At 38.5% G+C, this 22392-nt stretch overlaps 1 protein-coding gene across 2 annotated transcripts; it reads right to left on the reverse strand.

The window, feature by feature from the left end:
- Positions 1 to 1775: 1775 nt before the first annotated feature.
- On the reverse strand, positions 1776 to 22082 carry septin7b (septin 7b). 2 transcript variants are annotated; one of them, XM_063484922.2, is made up of 14 exons: positions 22074 to 22082; positions 20542 to 20644; positions 18779 to 18885; positions 17696 to 17796; positions 16789 to 16923; positions 12832 to 12949; positions 12171 to 12263; positions 11972 to 12068; positions 11714 to 11765; positions 10667 to 10795; positions 9673 to 9693; positions 6688 to 6823; positions 4741 to 4883; positions 1776 to 3144 (listed from the first exon to the last, which is right to left on the reverse strand). In XM_063484922.2, exons 2-14 carry the CDS (start codon positions 20549 to 20551, stop codon positions 3105 to 3107), a joined length of 1182 nt encoding a protein of 393 aa, XP_063340992.2. In that variant the 5' UTR covers positions 20552 to 20644; positions 22074 to 22082; the 3' UTR covers positions 1776 to 3104. The 2 variants fall into 2 exon arrangements, with proteins under 2 accessions (XP_063340992.2, XP_065327869.1); XM_065471797.1 differs by lacking the exon at positions 9673 to 9693.
- Between the last annotated feature and the right edge of the window lie 310 nt (positions 22083 to 22392).

Raw genomic sequence — 22392 nt, forward strand, 5'->3', positions numbered from 1 at the left:
GTTACATGTTGAGAAATTAAGATGTAAAAGGAAGTACAAAACCAAATAAAAATGGATTATAAAAAAGTGGTGGTTACATACAGCAACAATAAGCTGCTGAGTGCACAAATCAGAGTCCACACTGCAGTGTGGATCTGTAGGAGACCTTGAAAAGGATAGTTACGCACTGAAAATGAATAATAATTTATTTTCCTTTAATCTTTGACTCTTTTACTGTTAATTTAACGATTTTCCATGTGCTGTGAAGATGTTCCAATTCTATCATATAGCGTAGTCTGATAAGCCTCCACCGTCAATCTTTTAGCCAGTGTTAAAGTAGTCCAGTTCAAAACATTTCTCTGAACGAGTCACACAAGGCCATTTAGAAGACGTGTAACAAGTGACTCAGAGTAATTGCCGGAGATGAGCATTATCCCTCATCTTTCACTCACACAGCCGTGCGTAAAAGCGCGCAAACGTTGCGTAAATGGACCTCGGCACAAGAACCGTGGATGTTGCTCTCTTCATCTGAAACTCAGCAGTGAGGTGTGATCCACTTGCACACAGATATTGATTATCTGTGTTCCTGGCTAAGTACACACAGTCTGCAGTGATGGAAACGCTTAAACTTGTTTTCATTTTTGTGCTGCTTCTGTCAAACGTTTTCTGTCAAGATATGGATGCTGACATCTGGAGAGAAGACATCGAGGAGGTAAGATTTTATAAACCTGTTGGCACTTTCTTTGCTGCCAGCGTCCTTTCAGAGTACTTATAAAGAAAGTTAAAACAAATTATGTGATTGTGATTAATGCTTAGGCTCAAAAACTTTTAATAAAATAATTTCTTGGATTCAGTTTCAGGCTTCTATTGTAATTTTTCTCATATGGAAAAAGAGAATGTTTAATATTAAACGTCTTTATTTGCTTGTGTTGGTCTCATATAAGGAAAAATGGCCAAACTCTAAAGAAATCCAAGACATTTTAGTGAGAATGACCAGAAAACCAGGATCTCGCCAACATCTTGGATTTATGGGGAGAAAGGAGTCTGGTAGGACGATATGACGGCATTTTGAACAAATTTATGCAGATTTATGTTTTAAACTGCTCATCTACCCAGAGAGAGTTCACTCATCCATTTAATTCTTCACAAACAGGAAAAACACGGACGGCACGTAAACGTAAGTTTTATAACTTTCTATTTTTTGCATTTCAGTTCAGTATTATTTCAGAGGTAAAAAAAAATATGGTGAAATGCTGTTTTTCTTTCTAGGGCACAAATTTCAAACCTTTGTGGGTCTGATGGGGAAGAGAAGCTCTTGGGATTAAGGTATATTTCCCGCAACACTTTCATAAATCTACACTCACATCAGCTTACATCTGCCTGGTCAACTGTTGGTTTCATCCCCGCAGGAGCTCTGTGACCCGGCGTCGATTCAAGGCTGAAGATCGGAGAGAAAAACTACATTTCCATCCGTGTGATTTGTCTCCATTCAACTTTTATAGTCTGTACATATTATTTAATGTATAAAATATCACATTTAGTGCCATTGAAAATCGCCCTAACACTTAAAGTGCACAGAGCGACACCTAGTGGTAAAACAGTCTCCTATATTGTCACATTTAATAATTCAAAATTACCAGAGCACGTGTTTTGATTGAGGGGCTAAAAAAAGAAAAAGAAAAGCAAAAAGAAGAAAAAAAAAAGCATTCTTTTATGTTTATGTTTCAGTCACAAAACTGGTGTTCTCCCCACTTCATAATGAGCACATGTTTTCTCATAATAAATCCATCTTACTCTTCAATATCACAGGTTTATTAAGTGACTTTGTACATTACAAATGAAAAATAAAATTAAAAATACAGAGATGGAGTACATAGCCAAAGCAAAATGTGGTGTTGACTCTTCATTTCCCACTGATCGTTTCCGCAGAGTAACTGAAATAACATGTGGGCTGTTTTTATTTTATTTTTTTCAATGTGTCCAGAATCACTGTTAATATTTGGAAGTGTTTTTCTTTAACAGTGGACACGCAGCTGTCAAGTCTCTGAGGATTTTTCTAAACATACAAAAGAAGTTATTACTTCAGCTGGCTCGGTATATATAAAAATAAACTAAAGTGAAATATAACACTTATGACAATATAAATGGTGGTCCGAGGCTAGTGAACATAGCTAAACACACAGGAAAAAGAAAGCGTTATATTTCAGAAAAAAAAGAAGCTTTTTCCATTTTTTTGTTATCTATAAAAAGGCCCAAGGTGCATTTTCTCGTTTTTTCTACCGACAGTGTTTCGTTCTAGCCTGCTGCGCTGATGGGACGATTGTTACAGGTTTAACAGGTACACTCAAAACCAAAACAAAACAAAGGATTCGTTAATGCCTTGTCCTTTTCTTACTTTGATACACATTTGAAGGTCAGGTTAAATGTTCATATACTTTAACTTTCCTGTAAACAAATATTTCAACAGAAACTGATTGTACAGACTTAACTTGTGGGTATTTGTAGGGATGAACCGATTGTTGGGGAAATTTGGCCACCATTTATAAAGATTATTGGTACATATTCCATATTCAGCATTTCATATCACTCTCTAATGATTTATTCAGCACAAAATTAAAGCAAAAGATAAACATTGGCGCGGCCGCAGGTAAATGATAAATCTACACACACCAGTCATTTAAAAGCAACCTTGGGAAGAAAGAAAGCAGCAGATTTGGGGGTGGAGAACAGTTTTTAGTTAACAATAAAATAATAATAACAGCAACAATAATAATAATAACAATATAGGAAGTAAACATTCCTTGAGGATGATAAAGAAGATAAGTTCTTAGGCAGCCAGGGGGCTCTGCAGAGGCTGTTCTGGCCTTACATGCAGACCCCCCCAGGCCCCCTCACACACCCACAAATGCCCCCAGTGCGCTCTCTAGCGGCTGGGAGCAGGAGCACGGCTGTTCTGGCAGACAGAGCAGGGACAGAAGAAGAGGGGGAGGAGAGCGGGGAGAAGAGGGGAGGATAGAGGAAGATTGGGAGGAGGTGGGGTAACATCAGAGCCACACACTGGTGTCCTGACTGGCAACATTGGCGAACAAAAATTTCTTGCGTTGGGGTGGTCCTGCCGACTGTCCTTAAAAGATCTTTCCTTTCTTTTTGTTTTTCTCCAGGGTCCTGAAGAAGAAGAGGGGAAAAGTTGGTGACACTTGTTCTACAAACGCTTCATCTTTATTTATATATGTAGGTTATAACTGTGTAAAACAACAAACACCACTTCATTTGATGATTGCTGAATCTTTAACAACACTGTTCAAAGTTCTTGACGCTCTGACGGAGGCTCTGTCTGCTGTGATGTGAGCCGATAAAGAAGAAACAATAAACCCATTCATATCACAACTGAGTGACCTCCCTTGCCCAATTTATCCAAATCACATTTCGAGTAAAATTATCAAATAATATACAAGCTCGAAGCTCAAAGCCTGGTTTAGAGCAGGAGTGGGCGGTTAGTTATCCCAAAGAGCTACATGAGAAACTGGGAATGTTGAGTGCCTGAACTCAGTTTTACTCAATATTAATTTTATCCCTTTATAAACTTGTACTGGTGGCCCCTTGGGAAAATTAACCCCCTGGTTTTAGAAGAATGAGAGCCTTTGGCTCCAAGTCCATTTTCATTTTTGGCAGAATAAACAGTCTTTAGCTGCTTTTTTTTTTTTTTGTAAGCTACCACTTATCAAAATTATTGACCATACATGATACTGTTGGTACCTTCTCAAAAATCCTAAGTGTTATGCTATTTTTTTCAATGTTGTGAAACATTGTCAACAATCGTTTTTGTACTTTTTGCCTTTTTACTGATGTGTCATTTTAAGGGTGTGGTCCTGCATGGGTCCATATTCTTCTGTTTAGAGGATTATAATGGAAATTTAGCCACTGCGGAGACTACAGCGATCCATTCACATGCAGTCCATGTCCAGGGACTGAAACAACCACACTCAAGTTCACCGTGAAGAGGAAGAAGTATGAAAACAACCAGGATCAAATAAACATTGACGGGTTTCATTCATCTACACAGAAGTTCTTTCAACATTATGACTTCTGTTTTTTTCTTTTTTGCTGTCGCAAAGTAAAAGGACTAACAGCACAAACACAGCAGCAGACAGCCACATGTGCACATGAATTTATTACAGAGCTAGAAAACCTTTATACTGTGCACATTAGGTAATGTAGTTAAACTTCATTAGAAAGGAAGTTAAAACATAGGAAGCTGCCTCTAAGTCCACTGTGTTTACAACACAGTGGACTGCATCTACCCTCAGCCAAACTGAAGATAACCGTGTTACACACCATAAAGTGCAACCCTGCTAAATACCCTAAATGGCACAAAAAAATTTACATTCATACAACAATCTCACTCACTACACCACATTTCACAGAAGCAAAAAACACTGCTGCAGCTTTTTTACATGCATTTTTATGCTCCTGTTAGATGGTTTGCTTCTGTTTTGTTGTTTGGCCCTGAAGCTGACACACTTTGCCATAAACACACACAGCATAAAGGATGAATCCAATCAAGTATTTAGAGGGCTGGTAGTCTGATAAATAAACAGCATGCACTGTAATGCAGAATCTAAGAAAATGAAAAGACATAACCCACTAATCTATTTATTCCCCAACCCTGCAATGTGTGATGCATGCACAAACTTTGCATAAAGCTGAACCACTCTATGATGATGCATATATAGAATCTGAGCCCCGGTGTGTGTGCTGTACCTGGTGGCCTCCATCTGCTGCTGTTGCAGGCGCTGCTGGGTCTCCCAGTTTGCCCTTTCTTCCTCGAACACGCGTCTCTTGTCTTCCAACTCCTTGTGCTGAGCCTCCAGGTTTTTTTTCATTTGTTCATGACGCCGTTGAAGCTAATAACAGAACAGAGGACGCTGTAAGCACTTTGGACTGAAGGCAGTGGCACACATGCAGGAAATAAGCCGAGTGATGCACACACAGAAATGCGAACTGCCACTTTATCTGTGTTCCTGATACAGGCTCAGTTACACAGAAGGAGAATGAATAATCCTATAAAGAGACAATCATAGTGTCAAAGTGAGACCACGTTTTTATATTTTAATTCTTAATGTTGTCGAGCTTATGGCTAAATTTCAGTTTAGTGGCAGCTTAACACTCACAGGAGAGAAAAACACAGCTGATTAAAGAGAGAAAGAAATGAGCTGAAACTTTAACCTCGAGGGAAATTGGACAGCAAATGATCCTGAAAATCATCAGAAGCTCAATTAAATTTTTATTAGTCTGAAGGTTTATTTATAACTTTGACTCCAACTTCTATTTAAATTACAGTGACAGATTAATTATGTAGAATATTTAATCTAACACAAAAAAGTGATGTAATTTAAATACTTTTAAGATATCAACTAGGGATGTAGCCTCAGACTACACTCTGCTATTTAATTAAACTTTTTATATTTATATATTTATAAAGCACCAATTCCCAACACCAGTCACCGCATGGTGATTTAAATTTTAAAGGTAAAGAGTAGCACTTAACAACAGCGGTGGAAGATCTCCCAAAGCTATTTGGGGTGGAAGGGTGAAAGAGAAGAGTAAAAAGGACGAGACACAAAGCCACAGTAGTAAAAAGAAGGAAGAGGAGGGGAGGTGCTATCACAGGAAGTTCCAAACTAGGAGCTGGTTCCACCTGATACCTGAAGTGCTGGCTTTTAGTATACCTTTTAGAAACTTTAGGAACCACAAGTAAGCCTGCATTTTAAGAGCGAAGTGCTCTGATGGGACAAATGTTGAGGTCTGTAAGGTATCACAGGAACTGATCACTGAGGACTTCAGTGAGACAGAGGCTGGATGAAGGATTGACTGACATCCTCTCAACTGAGCAAATTCTCAAATAACCACTGGTGTTGTACTAATGAGACGACAACTGCTACATCAACACCAGTCAGTGTTTGCATTTCACATATAAACCGCAAACTGGACTAATCTTTTAAAACATGACTTATAGTCTGTACTGTAGAGGGCGTTGCATTTACATTTGGGTGCTGGTGAAACTGAGCTGTTCATGGAGGACTTTGAGCTAATAAAGACTTTAGAGAAATGCAGGAGAGAGAGGAGACTTAAGAACTGAATCCAAGTCTCAATACGTACTGTCAGAGATATGAAATGAAGGAAAAAAACATTTGTCTACACTGGTAGAATATTATCTACTTTATTAACATTATGAGCTCACTAAGTTCTGAGGATGACTCAAAGACAGAATTGGTATATTTTAATAACATTTAGTTATAAAACTGTTATTAGACCATCTGGAGCCAGTCTCCTGTCAGTAGCAGCTTGAATCAACCTGGATGTGAAGGCTATTATCTCTTCAAAATGCACACAAAACAAAAAAATATGGCTAAGAAAGAATTTTCTGCAATAATCCAAAGAGATTAAAATAATATGTGAGCCCTCCAGTTTGAATTTTAGTATTTACATTCAAACATCTGCTTTCTAAACATCGTTTTGGGCACGTAGGAATAAAACCCGCGTGCAAAAGAGCAACGTTCATGTGCACAAAATCAACAGCGCGCTCTCATATAGTTCCCCTCACACGTCTAACCGCTGAAACACGTCAGCATAAGAGGAAGGAAGGAGCCCAGACAGGCAACTTCACTGCTGCATGAATTGCAGAATTCATTAACCTGTGTGTTTTACCTCTGCTTCAGAGTCTTTGAGTTTCTGCACTTTTTCCTTGACTTTCATCTCGAAAACCTGCTCCATCTCCATCTCCATCTTCTTCATCTTAGCCACATGCTCTCGTCTCTCTTCCTCCATCTGGGCCAGAGGACTCCTGTACAGGAAGCACGCAAAAACACACGAGAAAACATGCACAAACATAGAAATTTAGAAGTGAACTACAGAATGTGACTAGCATCATCCTACTTATCAGTATATTCAGTATTACTAATGTTTCTAATCAGTAGAATGACTTAATTATGTGAGCTTTTTTAGTCAGTTTTGTCTGCAAATTAAAGTCTCATTTCAGCATTTCCTTTCCTCCAGATACTACTGCATGCAGGCTGGAACATCACAGAAAGAGAAGCAGGACAATGCTTGAAATGTAACCATGAGATGCACCAGTTTGGATCAAACCTTAAAAGTAATTTTATTAGAACTAAATTTGTTGTCTGCTGAGCTCACAGAAACAATCAATCAATCTATACAGCACATTTTCATAACTACAAAGAAATCTTGTGACGATATTATTCCCTTTTTTCCAAACAAAAACAACAGGAGGGAGAAAAATAGAGGCACAGGTGAAGATTTAGGAATGGAGGATCCCAGGCTGCGACAAGAACACGAAAGCAACCACAAACCAATTTTGGGAACCAGAGGAGGGATCCAAAAGTCAATGCAAGGAACCTGTGACCACTGACAGCGAGTGGAGGAGGTGGATTAACATTAGTAAAGCTCACCAGGCTGGTTTGTTGCAGTGTAAGTGAACAGAGACCTGTCATGAAGAATGTGGAGCGGTTACCTGAGCTTACGAGGAATGTAGCTTGTGGGAATGACAACTGGAGAGACGCCCAATTTTTTGTTTTGTTTTGTCATTTTTGTAAACATTTTCTATTTTAAATTGTTGTTTTTCCCAGGGAGGCCAAGCAAATCTGAAGGGGGAAAACAAACAAACAAAAGAAAAAAACCCACACAAAACGTGTGCTAGTGGATGCTAGGTTCTTGCTTCATCACGTTTTTAATATTTTTTATTTAAAAAGTAGTTTCACACGGCAGCAGGAGAAGCTTTGGTGTTTGATTTGAAATCATCAGCTCTCAGCTGGCACAAGTTATTTTCACATTTTTCTTAATTTGAATTTACTTATTTAAAAAAGGGGCAGCAGGTATAATGTTGCATCAACGTCCACCTTCGTTGTAGCATTTGTGTCACATACTAATTATGTAACGGTATGCAGGGCCTTGTTTCTATGATGACAACCACGCACATTAGGTGGTACTCAAGAAAACCAGTCGATCAGAGTCGAGGTGAGCCGAGCCGATCAGAGTAGGTACTAATGGAAAAGGGGCTTTAATGAACATATTCATGTAAATATGTTTTTTTTCCCAGTCCTGCTGAAGCAGATTAGTTTGGAGTGTTAAAAGTCTTTAAAACTTTAAATCTTAATAGAAATGGTTTTCTCAACTCTTTAAGCCTGATACTTTCTATATTTAGTCATCATGCATGCCGCCTAACACAAATCAACATAACTTAGACATGAGTCCGGTTTTGACAAATTTTAAAATGCTAGGCTCATTAAGTGAGTCAGGTTTTATAATTCTGGTCAGGTGATAGATGGATTTTCAAAGTAGACTACTCGTAAAGAAAGGCAACAGGCTGCCAGAGACATTTTTGTTTCGCATACCTGTCTGCCTCATTTCAAGAGCACACTATAATTAGAACATTTTCAAAGCTTTACCTGCTGTCAGACTGTCCTTTCCGACAAGGAAGTGAAACTTTTACACTCCACCAGCTTATGTGGACTAAAAGCTAAACACCCAACACAAACATCTGTGGGCTGAGGTAGACTGCCTACAGTTACAAAGCATCTGCCGGCTGGTACTGTGAGAATAAATGCAGATGTCTGTTACTGTCTGCATACTATTCTGCTAATATATTTAAATAAATAGGCACACAATAAAACATTTCTGCGACAAAACAAGAAGTGTTCCAGATTTATGTTTGCAGAGTGGCACACATGCACCAGTCAGACTACTTTCATATCTGATGTAGCCAGTTTTATGTATTACAGAGGAAGTGTAATGCCCATTTATCTAGTATACCAGAGGTTTTCAAACTGTAGGGTCACTTAAGGTGGAGTACGGATGATAAAACTAGGCTGAATATGTGCAATTTTTATTGGGAGAATAAACAACAGTTTTCTAGTGTTATCGTACTAACCTTCATTTTTTACTAAAATTAAAATTTGTAGTTAAATTGCTAATATTTACAACAATTGTGCAGTGTAAACCTTTATTTCTGTCTTCTAAAAGTATTAAATAAGTAAAAATAATTGCTTAAGTTGTTAATGTCAGTTAAATCTCTAAACTAACATGCTTTTTTGGACTGGCATCACTTCCCTCCATGCAGGAAGTGAACTTTGAAAGCAAACTGTAGATGCAGAGGGAGAGTGGAGAGGTTGGAGACTGCAGTGGTAACAAGACCTGCAAACACTAGTATGGCTTTGCTGGACAAATTCTTCATACAGCACAACTTAAATTATATCTATGACAAAGATACTGTTTTATTCTATGTCTACATATTTTTTTTTTCTAAAAGTGATATATTGCCCAGTACTGGTAACCGCTTAAAACATCTCATGCGCAGGTCTCTGCTGCTAATCCAAGCAGCAGCAGTAGGTGGAGGCAGCAGTGACTATATAGAAGTGGAAAAATTGTCGATTGGAAAAACTGAAAGCATCACAGTCCTGGCTGGTAAACTATGGTGACCAGGAGGTGTGGCCGTTCACAGTTTTCCTCCTCAAAACCTTTACTGAGGAAAAAGTAGGCAGGGGCAGACCAAAGTCAACAAGGGGGAGAGAAACCACCCAAATACAGCCAAAGAGGAGAGGAGAGGAAGGATGTGAAGATGAAGATGTGAAGATGTTATAGGTCTCAAAAATATTGAAAAAAAAATTGACAACTTACATTCCTTCAACTGTGTCAAGTCTAAAAAAAACAAAACAAAACAAAAACACAACCAAACACACAGACACAGACACACACACACAAAGCATGCAATGATGAGATCATGCACTAAAATAAAACAACACTTATTAGTTTGTGACTGAAGCTATTTTTTCACTGCAAAATGGAAAAAAAAAGTGTGGAAAAAATAAGTGTCAGCTTTGTGAGCTGCGTGTCAGACACACTCAGCCGTCGGTCAAATGTTTAGCTGTGTGTTAGCATCAGCAACATGGAGCTAGAGTTTTAGCAGTGTGTGTTAGCCATTTGCTTATGAATGTATTAATGAAAATTAATCATTGTGTTTTGAATCCAAGCTTGAAATCAGTGGAAAATTAGTAGAGTGATGAACTACAATTAAAAAAAACAACAACAACAACACATCAGTATTTTTCACAAATCGCGATGACAGGGTTCAGTGAAAGAAGTCATCCTCCAGCTTTGTCTTTCCCTGTTGCCTGGAACCAATATACTTAAATAAAATAAGGATATGATTACATAATGTGATAACACAGCCATCTGCAGTCTCCTATGTGACAAATGTTCATCCCACTGCTTTCAGAAATCTATTCCACTTAAGTTAACACATGCAAATTTGAAAAATTAAGCTTATGTAAAGTCCAAAACACATGAAATATCAAAAAGTATGCATGGAATGGGTTCAACACAAAACTGCAACACATTCTGTAACATCAGAATCTGCAGAAATCAACTTGATTCTATTAACTTAATTAAAATACACTATCTACACTGTGTGTTCTCTAAACATACAATGCTTTCTGGTATAACCCTTCCTTCAGTGCTACGCATTAGCTTCATTATATGTGATACTAAATCCAGAAGGCTTTAAAATTTAGGTTGAAAAATGTAGCTGTTACTCGGGCAGTTTAACAGCAGAGGTAACCTCAACCCCTTTAGTTACAATTGATGTGTCTAGTGCCTTTTGTCCAGGACTTACTTGGTGGACAGCTGTCCTTTAGCCTTGTTGTTGTCCACTCCATTGTAGGTGACAGCGGCCAGCTTCCTGCTGCGGTAGTTTTCATAATGGACGTTGTTTGTCACGTCTTTCAGGTCCTGCATGTGAGTTCTGGGGTGGAAAAAGAAGAATATATATACTTTAACTGCGCTTCGAGTTATACTATTTTTTTAAATGTTCTTGATGATAATCGTAGTTACTTTGAAAAACGTGCAACATAATCAGTTGAGGATGAACTGGCTTAAACTGCAGCTGGTGATGCAGAAGATCACCAGAGCAGAAAGGGGACTACAGACATTAGCTGCAGTCTAAACTGGTAGGCTGGACCCAATTTTTTTATATCCAACTAAACCTTAAATGTTAAATGAAAAAAAAAAATAGAAAGGTTTTTGAGGAACACAAAAACCAACTTAAATGATATAGGGCCTCAGGAAATGTCTTTAGTTTCAGTCTTAGTCACTGTGGTGAAATACCCTGGGGAGACTTTTGTGCAGGTGTTTAACGAGACTGGGATGTCAATATGACTAGTATTGTCACCAACTTTTAACATTTTAAACCACTACTTAAAAAACAACAAAAAAAACCCACTACAAACAATTAAAAATAGATCTTTAAAAACTAAAGTAAACACGAAAACCATCTAGTCAATCAAAAATTCAAAACAAAATTACAAAAAATAGGTAATGGTGGAAAAATGATACATTAACTATCTGAACCCCAGGTTAACCTCGTCCCAGTGTGAGACAAGATTCTCTCTGCGAAAGCAACTAAGTGAAACTGATATTACACCAGTGTGCCTGGCAAGGGAAACATGAGATGGGACAGGCCAGAACGGAACTTTCAAAATAAGACCGGGCTGGTCGTCCAGTCACTGATTGTGTTCTTTGAAAAAGAATATTTGGGGTTTTTTTAGATTATGAAAATTTAAAAACACCAAAGCAATGCACTAATGAGTGATGTAATAAGGTCTATGTGTAGAAAACAAGGGTTATATTATGAGGTCTTCTGGCATTTTTCATTCTTCAGTACCTGATGAGCATATCCCTGAGGATGGTGAAGTCGCAGTGGTCACTGTTTTCAACTGTAATGAAAAGACAGACATCAGTCAGTTATCAGGATAAAAATTTTTACATAAACTTGTTTGTAGCTCAGACTCAAGTAACAGTTGCAGTCTAATCCAATAAACAATGCAGAGAAACATGCATGCACATGTTTCTAGGAACTCTGTCCCATCATAAGACTCTTTTCATTTGCTTAGATGCATTTATTACACATTCTGTCTCTTACCTTCCGCAACCCCCCAGGGATACTGTCTCCCTCTAACTCTCTTGCTGTTCACTTCGATGATGGTGTTGGATCCTACCACAGCTAGTGGCAACTTGTCCTAGCAAAAAACAAAGCATTTATGCTCAATGATTTTTTTTGGTTTTGTTTAAGTATTTCAAATATATGAACCTGTGGTTACAACACACTGGAAGACGCTTACTTTTATCTTTTTCACCAGTCTGTTCTCCTCCTCGTCATCCGTCTCAGGAAACTCATAAATCTTTATTTTATGTTCCTGGATTTCCCTCATGATCTATCAGGAGGAAAGAAGGCCGTTAAGTCATTCTGACAGACAACAAAATGGTTAAACAAGCGGTACAACATCAGGGTGTCATTTGTAATGTGTCTGTTCAGAGGACGGTTTATATTGGTAACTGTAACATTTTGTGGGGGGGGTTTTCAACCAGGTGAGTGTTAAGTTGCCTTTGACACCAGCTATATTTGTAACACAAGAGTTAAGTTTACAATGACGGCCAAAACAGAAGACTGATCTTACGGCAGATTGATGACATTTTTAACAAAAAGGAAAAAGAACCTTAAAACACACATATACACACACAAAGGTTGTGTAGACCTACTACCACCATGCTCAGGACACTACATAAAAACGCAGTGCTAAATTTAGCTCTTTGCAATACCACCTTGTTTTTGTATTCACTGACAGATGCAACACCAAACATGGTGTGTTCTACTCCATTCTGATTGGGCATCAGTCATACCAATGACCACAAGGGAATTTAAAAAAATAAATAAATAAATAAATAAAGGAGCCTCTGACATAGTTTTTTCTGCAGGAGTTTGCAGCTGTGGAAACCACTGACCTGCTTCTTAAACTGCTGGCATTCCTCAGGGGTGAGAGTGTCTGCTTTAGCGATGAGGGGGATCACATTCACTTTCTCATGCAACCGTTTCATAAACTCGATGTCGAGGGGCTTCAGTCTGCAGAGATCAAAATACAGCTTTACATTTCATTGAAATAATGTCAGACCTTTACAGACACATTAACTAAGTGCAGCACAATAAAGCATAAAATAAATTGCCAAACTACTGTTGTGTTTACTCCTTGCTATACATATATATATATATATATATATATATATATATATAAGCTACTAGGATAGTTAAGGGCAGACTGGTTTTTGACTACGGCTTCTTGATCGGCTCTTTTATAGACTAGATAAGTTGAGCTAAGCCAAATATAGAACTCCTTTACACCTTACATATGTTTGTAATATCTAGGAATATGACCTCTCAGTCATGGGGAGGCATTGCTATTTTTAGTTGTTTATGAGCTGGAGAAATACCACAGTACCTTTGGATTTTGACTTTGTATTTTATTATCAAACACAATCATGTCTTCTATTGATTCTTTGAGGTTAAAGTCTAAATGTGCCTTGAAATAGAATATGATGCTTTAAGTGCTTTTAGATAAGACTGATATCATGTGGTTATGCAGGCTTGTATACAACACAGTGCTGCTCTTAAACTCTTTGAGACAATCTGCAATGATGCAATGCAGCAATGAAAAGCTACTTAATTGACTCCATTTCACAAAGGAAGTTTGTACGGGTGCAAACACACAGGTAATCTGGACTTTGATAATACATTAAACAATGCAGACAGTTTATTGGCACATGCTGAGTGATAATTTAGCGACTTCACACACAAAGATCACAGAAATCACGCATTAAATTCCTGAAAACAAGGTCAGAAGGTGTGGAGTTTTCCCAACTTTGACTCCACACAAAATAACCACAGGAATTTCAGTCTATCAACGCCCTCTATGTGATTTAACACCAGTCTGGCTAAGCTAAACGTGTCCCAGATTTATCTCTTTACTGGGAAGAAAATAATGTTGAACCCAGACAGACATATTTCCCACACTGTCTTGTACAAATATGGTTACATATTTTATCAAAGAAAGGGAGGGAGAAAGGAAATCGTAAGTGGTACAGCATTAGCAAAACTGGTGTTGAAATAAGTTCATTTTAATGAATACATTTCAAAAGCTAAATAATTCTTCTAAACATCAGGGTTAAATCGCGTTAAATAATCAAGAGCTCAATGAAGACCAGAAGAATGGTGATCCTGTGCTGTGCTGATAAAAGCATTTTTTAACCCAATATTTGTCATTCATGTCTCTGAAGAAAAATTAAGGCATGACTATAATTATTACGGTCTTACTCAGGATGCGTTCTTTGTGCGATTCTGGGACTTTACAGATGTATAAATCCTAATGCTAATATCCTTTAAGTTTTTATAATTTTTTGGTTAATTTATTCTGAATCATTTCCAGGGAGACCTTATCTTAAAAAATAAGCATTTAGCTTGCACAAAATCAGTCTGACAAAACAGCCAATCAGATAAAAGAAAACATGTCAACTTATGCAAATGTCAGCCAATACAAATATTTAGCCAGTATGTCAGTGTTTCCCTAAAACTATCCAACAGAAGAACAGATGGCCAGAAAAAAAATTCAGTTTTATGTTAATAATGTAATGTACTCGCATTTATAAAGTGCTTTTCTAGTCTTACTGACCACTCAAGGTTCTTCAGACTACAAGACACATTTTTAACTACATATTGAAAAGCACATTATTCTGTACACTTCAGTCACTCTATCCAGCTCAAATCCATGGACAATTTAGAATCGCCAGTTAACCTAAAATGTATGTCTTTGGATTTATGGAGGAAACCACTCCACCCGCACACGCGCCACAGGGAAAAAACATGCAAGCTCCACACAGAAAGGCCCCAGCACTAACTGCTATGCCACACACGTCACCAATGATGCAGGAAAGGATTTAAATATACTGACCCAATTATGTAAAGGTATCATGTAAATTAATATTGATAATATGACCTAGATTTAATATTATATATAATTCATGCATTAGTGCAATTTGGATCCAAAAAAAAATTGTCATAAAAATTGAAGGATGGAAATGTTACCATTATCTTAACTGCTATCCATCATTGACTGACCACCCATGGCACAAATTACACTTTGCACTTTGTTAAACAGACCGATTCTGCTTTACTACCACAATGGCAGGAAACTGTTCGCACCTACAATACACACCACAGAAGAGACTCCTCTGCTGTTAACTTAAACCCTGCACTGTCCACATCACTTTATACACTATTACAATGTGTCACTTTTATGTCATCTGACATCTGCTGTGCTTGTTTTTTTTCCTATATTTAGTTACTTTGTACCCACTCTGTAACACTGCATCCTACAGCAAAATCCACAACCACTCAAGTTTCCCTTGTATTTTATATAAAGTCTTCCTGGATGCTAATCTTGCAATACTTTGAAGTCTTGAACTGAATTCAGTGATTTTTGAGACTTTTCTAGACCTGCAGATAACCTCGACGTCACGTCAGCCCCTCAAACCCCAAAGGAAAACCAGGGTTTAGCTGCGGGGGTTGTGAATGCCAGAGCATATCACAATGTTGGAGGTCATTGTGCGGCTGTGTGAGAGCAGTCAGCTCTGTTATGAGGGGGTGCTCTGTGAGTGTGCAGTTGTGTTTATGCCAGAGCATACGCTGCCCATCCTCAAGGATAAAAGTAAAGCTTGTGCGAGTACAGATCAAGGGCTTGTACAAACACAATGTCTCACAGAAAGCAGACGAGGACACAAAAGAAGACAGAGCCTGGTTCACAGCTTACAGTAGGTCATGTTCAGCAGATTGAAAGGCATGTGAGTAAGCAGCGATATTTGCATATTAATGAAATCTGCAAAGCCACTCAGCAGACACAACAAGAAACAAAACAGCAAATTGCATTTTATCTATTTTAAAGGTCAATAGATGTGACAGAGAGCAACCGTTCACTTTAAAAGGAATAAAACCAACTCATGCATTTAAATACATTTTTAAGAGGTTTTTAATCTTGTTTTTTTTTCCCCCCGAGGGCAGGAAATAACCACTAGAGTTTCTCACGTTCACTACTCTCACACTCTCTCATCTTTAACCATCGTGTATCACCCATGACACGTAGACACACACAGAAAAAAGGCCATATGAGCACACCAGCCTGTTATAGAAGATATGGTAGCTTATGAATGATAAACATTATAATTAAAATTCCACAGTCATCTTTTTGTGATCAGTATCATCTGCCGGGCATTCAGCCAGCATCTCAGTATTGCTTAGAACCCCCACACACTTTTTTCTCCTTTTAACAGGCCCACTTTTAACCCTTATTTTGCAAGTCAGGCTGACTCAGTCTCACATTATCACTCACAACAACAGCTGGGGGTGGGGGGGTGGGGGAGTCCAGTTGTAGGAGAAAAAGAATGTCAAGATTTGAATTTACTGCAGAAATTTAAGCAGTCCAACATGACTACTGCTCAATGCTGTTAGTTTCAGAAGCAGTACGCACATCTAGCACCTCCGTGAAAGCCATATTAACTGAAAATGCTCAGGGAGGAAATGCTACACTACCGACAGTTCTCTGAATTTTCCAGGCTGCACAATAATTTCAACCAGCAACCTTTTCTTCCACTCACAACCCTGCTTCACTGACCTTTGAGGCACTACTGACCCTTCATTTCCCTCCTCACACCATTTCCTCTCACTGTTCACCCTTCCCCTTACTACCTTTTCCTTTTTCCAGTCCAATGCTTTTCATCCGCTAACTTCAAACCCAACAATCATGTGGCAGTTTAAGAGGTTAATTCTCTCTGGATATGCTTGTAGTAGCATAGTATAGTGTTAAAAGAGGTTCTTGATAACAGTTGTCTTTAATGGAATCTGTGTCCTAGACTCACCCATGTCCTGAAGGGGCAATGAAGTAAAGGCAGCAGTGGATTCGGCTGTCGGGCATCTGCCTTCTATTCACTCGAGATTCTGAGTTGAGGTAATCCTCGAATTTGCTGTCAATGTGGTCGATGACCGGCTGCCAGCTGTGTAATACAAATTACAGCTTCAGTTAAGTTATCGCTGGGTCTTTGTTTCTTAACAGGGAAACATTTCACTAGTGGACTCGAGTGCCAAAGGTGCACATATACCATTTTATGATTATTCCTTTGATAAAAACTGTTTAAGCAGGAATGTATCACTTGTTAAGATAGGTCAATTAGATTGCTCTTTATAAATAATCACACAGGTATAATCAGGTATAAGTGGACTTTAGGAGTCTGAAATTGCCAAGAACTGTTTTCTTTCCCCCTTCTCTCGCATTCGTTATTTTCAAAATGACAGGGTCATCAGACCAGCATGTATCATGTCCTGTCCAAGTTGTATGTGGCAAAATGTAATGAAGTTAAAGGATCATATTTAACAACTGTGTGTCTATAAAACAACTCTGTAAAACAACTGTCTATAAAACAACTGTCATGATAAATGTGTCACTACAATTATCTGGTGTTCTACATTATATATGAGTCAAAGAAGTGTGAAGAAGTTTTTGAGGTGTATATTTCACCTCCCCATAGTCGGAAATAGATATTAAGAATAAAAAGTTGATCAAGTGGTTTAAATAGGTGACATTTATTAATGGGATTCTGGCAGATAATGGGATTTTTCACAATAATGAGCGAAAAAGACAAACATACAAAGCACTTGAATCCACTTTTGAAATCTGCAGAACTGCTGCACCCTTCTTCTGAATCAGGAATGTCAGAGAGTAGCTTTGATATTTTAAGGATTACAAATGAAGGTGGTGGTGAAGCTTACCAATTACTATTATCGACAGCATCTCCAAACCCTGGGGTGTCAACTATTGTAAGCAGCAGCTGGACACCGCCTTCCTTTATTAAAACTTTCGACTGCTCCACCTGTCAACGAAGAAAGAATGACAGGAATGCTAAGTTTTACTTCTCCCATAAACTGCGCCTTTGAAACCAAACCTGTTTAGTAGGCAATGAAAACACAGTATGGAAGGAGTGGTGTAAAATGATCGTCACGTTAAGGCAAGTGTATCTAAGATTTCAAAACTCATACAGAAAATATTTGGCAATGGGTAGCATGTAGCAACATGCCTTTGCATATTGTGCTATTGATAACTATTCTGAAAAACCAGAAACGCTTTGAAGCAAGAGTCACACAGCACTTTAGGCTTTTAGGATCTAGGACAGTGTTTTGTAATCAAGGAAGATTAATATGAAGTCATGTGGTCAGCTGACAGCAAGTCTGACTTGTTCAAACAATTGTGAGAATAATTTCACAAACTGGGAGAAAAATCTAAAAATAACAAAACCTTTTCAACACCCCATGACTCTCCCCAGCTTCCAATATTCAGATACATTTCATGATGACAAACACGAGTAAAAACCTTTTTTTTTTTCTTAATTGGTCAATCTGCATGGCATACATTCAGGCTTTTAAGACTTTTTAGTGTAGTATTTTAATATCCCATTTTGTTTAGAAAAAACGTTACATGCATCACCCCCAAAAGGCTGCCTGGTACTAAATAATAGCAGAGTCTGACAGTGATCCTTCAGCAGTACCACGTCTATCACATATGGGACAATGAATGAAAATATCTAAATTTAATCTCGTGGTTATCGTCAGTACCTCTCTGGATATAGAGGTCCCAATGATAACTGCAATATTTAAACAATAAACACTCAAAAATTATCTGCAGTGGAACATTTTCTTTAATATCTGTTTCAGGTCTGCTGCCACAAGGACAGATAAAGAAAAACTTTTATACCACAACACCTGTATTGATTAAAGATACAGTGATATTATTTAAGCCCAGCACATGCTGTTGCAGGTTTAACTGATTTTAAAAGAGATATTTTTGTCAGTGTGTACCTGCACAGTCTTTTTGATTCTGTGTGATGGTCCAGGATACTCTGCTGAATACAGGTCTGTTAGGAACAGAGAGTTGATCAATGTGGACTTGCCCAGTCCAGACTCACCTGTAAAAAAAACAAAACAAAACACAGTGAGATTGTGAGACACAGTATGACTCAGAATAAGAGGTTTAAAATCACTTGTAATACAGCTATACAAAGTCTACTGCTGGCATCTTCCACACAAGAAAAGACCATGTGTCTTACTGGGGATGCAAGTAACATTTGCCCAAGACATTGATCCATTTGGGTTACCAGTTAAAAGGCTAAGAAAACAACACGAACAATGGCTCTTGTTATGTGCAGCTGGCTGGCTGTGGAGTCCGGGAGACTTCTCATGCTTGGTTTTCCATTGTGCGTCCAGTGTCCAAGCTCCCAGTGAAAAGGATCATTAGTGGAAACGACCACTGGCACTGCCCGACTTTGCTGATGGCCATAAGTCAATATTTAACGAGCCACCATTTATGCCAGAGCTACAAGCAAAGGGTAATGTGTGGAGCTCGTACTGTGTCATCTGTTTGTTGTACATTTTATCACCGCATGCAACAATGAGCGAGAAACTGCGATCTGAATGCCTGACAAGCCTGTGAAATGAGCTGCTGAACAGGTTGTTGGGTCATGTGATTTTATGAGGCATGCAGAGATCTGCCAGCCAGCCAGCCACTGGTGGTGATGCCATCTCAATTTCTCCTCTTGCTTCCCTTTATCTTTTATCCTTGACTCCTATCACACCGTGCTGGTGACGCATTGCGTTGTATGTGAACAGCACTGCAGGGACATGTGGGCTCGCAGCTAGTTGGAGCCAAGAAAAGCTGAGTGTGACCGTGAAAGCGGGTGATACCATAAAAACAATAGCCACCATTTAAGCAACAGAAAGCCCAGAGGACCTCCTCTTCTTTCCTTGTTGCAAAGCCATTTGTTTAATCTTTTCAGCAATTATCCCCAAAATGAAGATATTTGTTACAAACAGAGCGAAGCATTCACAGCCCCCAGAGGCCCACTTGGTCACTATCCAACAGCAACAGAAGTGAGGGGGGAGCAAAAGTGATCTTCTACTTCAACTATCTAATAACAACATTTAAGAGACAGCTCACTAACAAGTTTGAACATTTATTAGTAGCAATAATTAAAGCCTGTAAAGAAAACTGTGCATTGTTAATGCAACGAGAGACGTCACTCTCGTAGCATTAACAACGCACTGTTTTCTTTACTGGCTTTACTTAGATGCATGCTGGGTATGAATTCTCTTGGTCCCACCACAGGAAATGGCTTTGACCCTAGGATACACTGTCCCTCCAAATACGGCCTCATCAGCCAAGGAGTATCTTGGCACAGCGTCAACCACCACATCCGAGCGCTGTAAAAGAATGTCTGCATTTCTGATTCGCTGAGTGCACTTTTAGATAACTCCAACCCAAATGCTTCTTTGCTGAGAGACAGTGTCAAGGATCTGACATCGAGATGAATTTGAACAGGAATGCAATCTGCGCCCCTCGTCTTTGACTCAGCAATTAACACTACAAAGCTGGGGGTCTGTCCCTTGTGTATAAATATGGCTGTGTATACACACACAAACCCGTCTCTCTCTCTCTCTCTCTCTCTCTCTCGCTCTAAAACAAACCACACAGTGAAGGATGTTAAAATGCCAACCGCAAAGAATACAATGAAATGATTCAAACAAAACAAGGGAAAACTTGAGTGGCGAGCAGCATGTGTTCTTACCCACGACCATCAGGGTGAACTCAAAGCCCCTCTTCACCGACTTCCTATAGACTTGGTTTGGAAGGCTTGCAAAGCCAACATATCCTTCCAGGTTCTTCTGTTGCTGTAAGAAAGTAAAAAAAAAATTAAACCACAAAGAAATCTAATTTTCTAAAGTGTAAAACAAAAAGTCGTGAACAAACTATCTTGCCTGAATTGAAACGGACTCTCCACTGTGTTGGATTAAGAAGAAAATGTATATTCTCACACCTTTATTTTGCAACTGATTAAGTTTACACTGAAAGTATTCAGAAGTCACAATATTCAAGATGTGTTATAAATTTAAACCACAAAGCCCAGAATGGAGCTGTACACATACACATCAATGTTGGGCCCTTTATCAGCCGTGATTTCATGCGTGATATGAATATTTCAAATACCTACATACTGGTGAATAGACTAAACACCCACAAGGGCTTTCAAAGTCGTTTAAATGTATTACACTGTTGGCCACTTGCTAATGAGTGTGTTTAGTGTATCAGCTGTGTACCCTTATCGCTCATGGCTTGAACCATAATACTTATATACAATAATACAAAACAACAATACATACTCTAAAATTAACTCTAGTTAACAGGGCATGACACAGACTCTAAAACAAAAAACTCTCTCTAAAACTATAAAAATTGCCCTGAATGGCATGCTGGGTAATGTTAGCAAGCCAGGTAGCATTTGGGACGGGCTCCATTGCTGAGTTTAAGAACAATACAGACAGATGGAGGATAAAGAAAGGGGAGCAGAGCTGCCCGGAGACAGGGGCCGTGTCTGCTGTTGGGAAGGTTTAAAGTTTTAAACGAAAGAAGGAGACCTGCTTTGCTTCATTTCTGGTCATGCTGATTCTGTGCTGAAATTTCACACAGTGACAGGGGACCAGGCAACGCAAAGATAATGTGCTATTCAAGGCTAACTGGTGTTTCTACCTGGAGGCAGAATAATTTGGGCAACAAAGTTTGGAAGACTATGTTCAAAAAGAGTTTAATTCAAAGTAGCTTTTGAGGCAGAATTTGTTTAAAGATTATGGCAACAAAAAGGTGCCATTACATCTAAGTTAAAGGTATAACAGGCAGAATGACTCTAGAGCCTTGTGCCAAATATTTCCTTTAAAATCAAAACTTAAGAGTAGGCTTTTGATTTTAAAATGACATTAAAATGTTTTTAATTGGATATACGTCCGACAAAAAATGTCATTTTAAATCTACATAAAGATCCAGTTACACTAAACTATTTAAAATAATACCATGACACACCCTGAAAATACCACAAAAAATTCTTTATAATGTCCAGCGTAAGTTAATACCACCATAGTTTTTTTTTTGTCAATGTTCTGTCTTGTTCAGTCACTTGTCTTTAGTTTATCACAGTAAAAAGGAAAAACAATACCAAGCATCACACATTCTGGTTTGTATTCTGAGAAGCTTAGCTGCAAAAGACTGCTGAAAAAAATACTGCAGTCCAGTTACATTTCAGGCATGAAACATATTTTTTATACTTACAGCTGTTTGGCATTGATGGACGTAATGAAATCCCAGGGTGTGCAGGAAGAGCCAACATTTCCAGGGACACAAAGAAACACAGGGGAGCGCACAGGAAGACAAACAAAAAATAAATTAATTTAGAAATCTCAGGCAACCTGACAAACCAACTATCCTGTCTCCAGAATCAGCTTCTTTAGTTGTGAGGCCTGCAGGCAAAATAATTCACGATCTAAGCAATACAAGCCAGTTTTTGCTCTTGTAATGTCAGTAGCACCATAAAGCAAGCTTCACCAACTGCTGCAGATTTTTCTTTTCGCCTGTGGCTATAAGAGTATTT

The sequence above is a fragment of the Pelmatolapia mariae genome, linkage group LG10_11 (genome assembly GCF_036321145.2).
Source record: "Pelmatolapia mariae isolate MD_Pm_ZW linkage group LG10_11, Pm_UMD_F_2, whole genome shotgun sequence".
In the NCBI taxonomy this organism is placed as follows: domain Eukaryota; kingdom Metazoa; phylum Chordata; class Actinopteri; order Cichliformes; family Cichlidae; genus Pelmatolapia; species Pelmatolapia mariae.